Below are 7,359 nucleotides of genomic sequence, written 5' to 3'. Positions count from 1 at the left end.
ACACTGGGCAGCTGATACATAATTGAATAAGTAGAGTTGTTGAAACATTTGTTTAACAACAAGTAAAAGCTTAGAATAGTCAATTCTTTCCACTCCTCATCAGTGACCCTCACTATACCCCCTCGATACCTCACTACTATAAAGGCTTGGTTTGGTCTGAAGTTTCATTCGGTGGTAGTGTCCAGGGTCACTGATGAGGAGTGGAATTCTCCGAAACTAGTCTGGCCCACGGACACACCACCAATGAAAGAATAGACCTTTCCAAGCTTTTACTTGTTGTTAAACAAATGTTTAAACAACTCTGTTCAATAATCTTCATAATTAGCCATTAATAGAAAACAATCGTAAACATTTTTTTATGTAAGTAACCTAAAGCAAGTTTACGAAATTTTTGTGAGGTTAATGTGTAACTTATTTTACTCAGTTTTAAATTAAAACGTTATCCTTGCTATTCTTGTTGATAAGTTCTTCATTAACAATGCTTGTACTATAGAGGGTTAATTGAGCTTTATTTGAACGATTTGTATGTGCTAATACGGTAGCATGTCGCCTCAGTTTCAACTGTAGTGCCACAGGCGATATATTTTGCCCCTAAGTATTTGATTCTTCACAAATTCTCACCCACTTGATCGTGCAGTACAGTGACATGTAGTCTTGTGGCTGGAGGAATACAAAGCCTCCCCGAATAAACTTCATATTGCGAGATTGGTATATGATGTAGTGCTAAAGGACACAGTGTCTTGGTAAAGGGATACTTTAATATCCTCCATGGAAGCGGAAACAACTTACACAGCACAGAATTTAGGGCAATAATATGCTTCGCAACCACACCTTAACTTAACCAAGAGCAATTCTTTTCATCTACAAAGTAAAAGCTGTAGTTACGAAAGAGAACCGTCCGACTCAAAAAGTTATTACGTTGAAGCTGGGCATATCTTATACCTTTAGCAAGGTAATAAACTAGAAAACTCATAAGTTAGAGGTTCACAAACTTCAAGTCACACCTTGAAATCAAAGGTTGTCTTCATAAGAAAACATGGTCTAAGAAATTGGAATCACAGCAATGTCATTTCACCAAATGCCTGTCATGGACTTCATGCCTTTGACCTACTTAAACATGGCTTTAGAGTACGGGATCTGTAGAAAGCTTGTCTATATTTGTGTTCTAAGAGTGACTTTGCCATATATGTAAAAACGCAAGTTTTGACATATTTACAAAGGAATTTACGTTGTTCAGTGTATAACCACAGTCAACAAAGTGAGAACGACGGATGATGGAGGAAGTAGTTTTAAAGACAGCTAATGTTCTTAACAAAGGACGATTTATCTCAATAAGTTGAAAATATTCCGGTGTTGCAGTGTCTTCATACACATTTACATGACTACAAAAATCACACACCAGCAAATCAAGAGTAGCCTAATTCTAATTCAACTCGTATATTTATAGCAGGAAGGAAATCCGATCTTGTGTTGGTAACAAATGAGGGAATAAAAATGATAACATGTTACAAATAGCATTAATTATATTAGTTAATTATTCAAATTAATACGTATTTCCTACTCTTATTAAGATTAATCCTGTTAGGGCTCATGCACTCTTCCTTATCCATGTTCTATTTGTTGCCATATTGTAGTTGATATTTTATTTATCATCTTAACAAAAACGCATTTGGAAATTAGAATGAAATCTTATCTTTATTTCACAAAGTCAGTTAAATGTGAATATTTTACATTCTCTCTCACCAGTCATGAAACGTCAGGTGATCAGCGCGTGGACAGAAGCGATGAAAGGAACACACAATAGGGAACTAAGAAAGTTTTCTCACGTTAGTAAAGTTGCATTAGTGATTTTGTTGGACCAAGTGGTGTCTCTTTTTGGTTTAAATACGAATGTTTTTCATGCCTAATATTCTCAAAAGAATATCAAATATTTATTAATTACGTTGAGTTTATGAATTAGTTGGGTACTTTCGCTAGGAATGATGTTTTCTGCTGTAAATTTATGATGTATTGTTTATAGTGTTCAGTTTGTGATATGTTGTGTGGGTTAAGTTAAAAGATTATTAACAATATGACGCTTTCAGTCTAATGGTAATTATTACAACCTTTTCAAGTTGGTTATACGTTGTATTACAACAATTCGATTATTTACTGGGTTGTTTGGTTGTATTATATCTAATTGTATCTGATATAATTATCTCAAGTTACTGGTGTCCTCTTTTAAATTATTAAAATAGAGTTTAATTTACTAAAATGCTTTCACTCGAGCTAATAATGCCTTTTGATTCACAAAATGCTTCGAACTGAATATCGTCTGCCTAATCCTCTTAAGTTTATGTGTTACCTATTTTGGGCACTGTAACCTATATTACAAAAACAATATTCTAATTAAAAACGTAAGCCTATGATCATATGAGAGTCTCGAGCAGAACTGACTAGAAACTAATTAAATAACTGTACTTTTCCTGTTCATATACAGAAGAAGATAAAAGAAAATAACCATTATATTTCCAGTGATCATTTTAAGATTTAACTTTTGGATCATTCACCCATAAAACATTTCTCAAAGAAAGTTTATTGATATTAAAAGAGTAGTTAAAAGTTTTTCAACTATTTCTATGTGACATGAACGTCTGTTTTTTATTCATCTAGAAACACAACCCCTTTGTTCAGTCAATCCTTTTAAGAACTGTCGATATATATAGTTCTATGTGACATGAACGTCTGTTTTTTATTCATCTAGAAACACAACTCCTTTGTTCAGTCAATCCTTTTAAGAACTGTCGATATATATATTTCTATGTGACATGAACGTCTGTTTTTTATTCATCTAGAAACACAACTCCTTTGTTCAGTCAATCCTTTTAAGAACTGTCGATATATATATTTCAGCACTTTTCACGTAACTTTTGTGTATATTATTTGTTCCACTTTTAATGTGAGTTTGCTGTTATAGATTGTTGTGATGGAACTTGTAGATTCTGTAACGCGTCCGTTGAACAAGTTTGTTTATAATTGTTGCCTAGTTGATCTAATTTCTCATTGGACTCTAACCTCCGTATAATTAAATCTGTGTTGAATCCAAGCTACAGAGTTAACTTATATTACTATGTTTAGTTTTTGAAGTTAGAATAGTTGTCATTTCCTTCAAATTAGTGATGGTTGGTGGTATTTTTTTGTAAACGTGTCGGTTCCTAACGCTATTATAATTTTTCCTTTCTGTCACTGATACTTAAGGCCTTATCCATCAGTTGTTGATGCGCTACGCTTTTAATCTCGTGTTATCAGTGTGTCATTGTTTCAGTATCTTGTTGTTAATGTGCCATTGTTTCAGTCTCGTGTTATCAATGTGTCATTGTCTCAGTCTCGTGTTATTAATGTGTCATTGTTTCAGTATCTTGTTATCAATATGCCATTGTTTCAGTCTCGTGTTATCAATGTGTCATTGTTTCAGTATCTTGTTATCAATGTTTCAGTCTCGTGTTATCAATGTGTCATTGTTTCAGTAGTGTATAATTAGTGTGTCATTGTTTCAGTAGTGTATAATTAGTGTGTCATTGTTTCAGTAATGTATAATTGGTGTGTCATTGTTTCAGTAGTGTGTCATTGTTTCAGTAGTGTATAATTAGTGTGTCATTGTTTCAGTAGTGTATAATTGGTGTGTCATTGTTTCAGTAGTGTGTAATTGGTGTGTCATTGTTTCGGTAGTGTGTAATTGGTGTGTTATTGTTTCAGTCTTGAGTTATAAATATGTCATTGTTTCAGTAGTGTATAATTAGTGTGTCATTGTTTCAGTGGTGTATAATTGGTGTGTCATTGTTTCAGTAGTGTGTAATTGGTGTGTTATTGTTTCAGTCGTGTGTTATCAATGTTTTACGATTTCAGTAGTGTATAATTAGTGTGTCATTGTTTCAGTTTTGCGTTATCAATGTGTCATTGTTTTAGTCGTGTGTTATCAATGTGTCATTGTTTCAGTAGTGTATAATTAGTGTGCCATTGTTTCAGTCTTGTGTTATCAATGTGTCATTGTTTTAGTCGTGTGTTATCAAAGTGTCATTGTTTCAGTAGTGTATAATTAGTGTGTCATTATTTCAGTCGTGTGTTATCATTGTGTTACGATTTCAGTCTCGTGTTATCAATGTGTCATTGTTTCAGTAGTGTGTTGTCAATGTGTTACGATTTCAGTAGTGTATAATTAGTGTGTCATTGTTTCAGTCGTGTGTTACAATTTCAGTCTCGTGTTATCAATGTGTCATTGTTTCAGTAGTGTGTTATCAATGTGTTACGATTTCAGTAGTATGTAATTAGTGTGTCATTGTTTCAGTTCTTCAGTAATATATACCTCATCAGTAATTTCAATAAGATATGTTAGTAGTACTTCTTGAAAAAGTTCTTTTATACTATATATTATAGGATGTTTCAAAAACTTATAAGTGATGTGTTTGTTTCACTGATTCATGATGACACACTATTCTTTGTCTCTTCCTTTAGAATAAGAGTCACTTTGGGCTTATTAAAGAGCACGAAGAAAAAGTCATTTCTTCCGTAAGTAAAATCTCGCTACGGAGGATGATATATATTTACCCTAGTTATTTATATAGATTTAATATATTGTTTAGTAACAGTTTGTTTGTCTTTTATTATACTTAACAAAAATACATTGGTCACACCAACTAAGAGTTAGTTTGCGACGAATGTCAGTAATTCTGTAGTACAACCCGCTGTCTTTCACAAACACTTCATTCGTGTAATTAAACCAAGTTCATACTGGCAAATTTTACGTTCTAATTGCTCAGTGATTTTACCTGTCTAAATTTTCAAGCGTTTGAGCTCCGCGAACCATTTTGACAGCAGAGCGAAGCTCCCAACCTAATCATTCTCTATTTTAAACTAAATTGGATATGTATATGTTTTCTTTTTTTTTTTTGTAAACAGCTTCTGAATAGTAAATTTTAATTACATGCAAAACAAAACAAAAATAATACAACAACAACAAAACCCATCCCGACCGTTTGCCACTAAGCCAAGAAATCAAGAATTTGCTTCGTGTAACTAGAATTTTCTACTTAAATAACACACACGGACGTGAACTAACCGAATGAGAGGCCCATAAGATATAGATACATCTGCCCTTAGTGTTGAACTACTGACAAAAGAGAGAGATTAACAAGATTGGTTTACTTTTATAACGCGCCCACAACTGAAAGTACTGACCAGGTTCAGTAGAATTTAATCTCGAACCTAATGCTTCTATCTACCTTGGAGATCCCGTCTAGTAAACAAAACTCGGTGAAAGGATCTCCAGACTAAATAAAATAAGTTTCTTGATGTCAAAACGAAGCTTAAACTAGTGTCCGACATTACATATATTTGTAGAGGGATCTTATTATGTACTCATCTTTAATGAGTTTCCATTTAATGATTGGCCTATCATCATCACAAGTTTACAACAGTTCCTCTTCAGGTGGACCAATTATCCAGTCCTGTTTGTGGGGACACTCTCCTGGAAACCAAAATATATTATTATTCAGCTGGTTGGGGCTCTCCTGGAGATCAAAATGAGACTTTAGTGTGATTCGATTCTGCGTCTAGGTACTTCTCAAGAAAATGGCAATATATATGTGGATTCCAATATTCCCGGACGAATTGGAAAATTCGAAGATGAAGTTTGTAATCCTGCTAAAATAGTCTGAGACCTGTATAATTTGAGTCATTAGTTTAGTTGGAAGATGACAGTTAACAAAACGTAGGCTCAAACCCCACTCTGTCTCAGTCTTTACTCCTGAAAGAATATTTACAGCGAATGCGCACTATTTTGATATTTGACAAGTACGTTAGCGGTGTATTACTAACGTTATAAGTGTTTCTGAATTCCATATTATTTACTCAATGATTCAGTAGTTACTTGTTCGAGCTTAGCTTGGCCAATAAGGTCATACCGAAACCTCTCTATTTGGTCTCTTTCGACTTCTACATCCAAATCCTTTCTTTACCGTAAAGTTGTTTTGACCCATATGGTGATCATCAAATAAAATCAATAGTCAGATGATATTAGATAGCGATATAGGTGTCAACAAAGTTATTTATTTTACCATGAACTTTTTATGAATATGTATGTAATTAAATTTGGCCATGTCACAGAGTAATAGTTACAAAAGTTTTAAGTTTAGGCAATGAAGAGATGTCGTTATCACCTCTGTGCCAGAAAATGTATAATGTTTATTTTGTAGGTTCCTTTACCAATCAAAATATTATTGTATGAGGAAGTGAAGCCTATAATTCATTGGACTTCTAAAGGTAGGGTACAGTTAGCTTGATCCTATAAGTGTTAATGCTTATTTTCTTATAAAATACTTAATTTATTTGACCAACTTATGATTTTTACAGCGTTGTTGTTGTTAATGCAGAATACTGATTTAAAATGACTGTATTAGAATATTTTTCTTTTCTGTTAGTTTCCATAAATGTTTGGCTTATAATATACTGGTAATGTAGCCCCCAGTGGCACAGCGGTATGTCTGCAGACTTACAACGCTAGAAACCGGGTTTCGATACCCGTGGTGGGCACAGCACAGATAGCCCATTGTGTAGTTTTGTGCTTAACTTCAAACAAACAAACTGGTAATATATCTCGTTAACTGGGGTACATGTCACTGAAGAATCAAACTCATCCAAGGAAGAGTTTTTTTTTGTCTTCTAATTTTGTAGAGCATAAGTTAGCACAACTAAAACAGAATTATGCGGTTTCTAGTCGGATGTTATGTTGCTATTGTTATTTATATACTTTTTCTCCCATCTTTTTACTAACTCCGGTTTCTTGGTGTCTTTCACAGGATACAAAAATCAGCTGGGAGCACATAACAAACTGGCAGAAGAAGCGGTTCAGTACGATAAAAAGATCACACAAGAATTGAAAGAATTGAAGTTGTTAGATTAATTTGTGTAAACATAAACATCATATTCTTACCTTTATTGAATTCTAATTTTTATTTTTAAGGTTTCAAAAATAAAATTATATGAAATATAGAAAATGTAAGGACAGGATATTACAGAAGTACATCAGAAAAGTAGATAAGTAAAGTCTGTGGAAAACGAATTGTTTAATATATACACATGTTATAAAAATGTACTTAATTTCTTTTTTTTTTACACATTGACGAGCACTGGTCCTATAACAGAGATATGAACACATTATAATATGAAAGTTATGCGCCTGTATAATGGAGCAGGTGGAAACAAAGAGGTTTCGGAGGTTTACATATGAGAGGACAGTTTAGGCCTAGTTTAATGCACTGGGGTGAAAGATGTGAAGAAAATCAGAGAAAAAGCACAAGCAAACTGAATGCAAAACATAAACAG

At 33.4% G+C, this 7,359-nt stretch overlaps 1 protein-coding gene across 1 annotated transcript in view; it reads left to right on the top strand.

Moving 5' to 3' along the window:
* Positions 1–6,269, top strand: part of LOC111087088 — a 16,262-nt gene extending 9,993 nt beyond the window's left edge. The window contains exon 8 of the mRNA XM_022392452.1: positions 6,231–6,269. Within this exon, the coding sequence (XP_022248160.1) occupies positions 6,231–6,262 (32 nt within the window). The 3' untranslated portion in view covers positions 6,263–6,269. The remainder of the gene's footprint in view (positions 1–6,230) is intronic.
* The last annotated feature ends 1,090 nt before the right edge of the window (positions 6,270–7,359 follow it).

Source organism: Limulus polyphemus, unplaced genomic scaffold (assembly GCF_000517525.1).
Source record: "Limulus polyphemus unplaced genomic scaffold, Limulus_polyphemus-2.1.2 Scaffold1718, whole genome shotgun sequence".
In the NCBI taxonomy this organism is placed as follows: Eukaryota; Metazoa; Arthropoda; class Merostomata; order Xiphosura; family Limulidae; genus Limulus; species Limulus polyphemus.
This window is presented reverse-complemented; position numbering and strand designations above follow the sequence as displayed.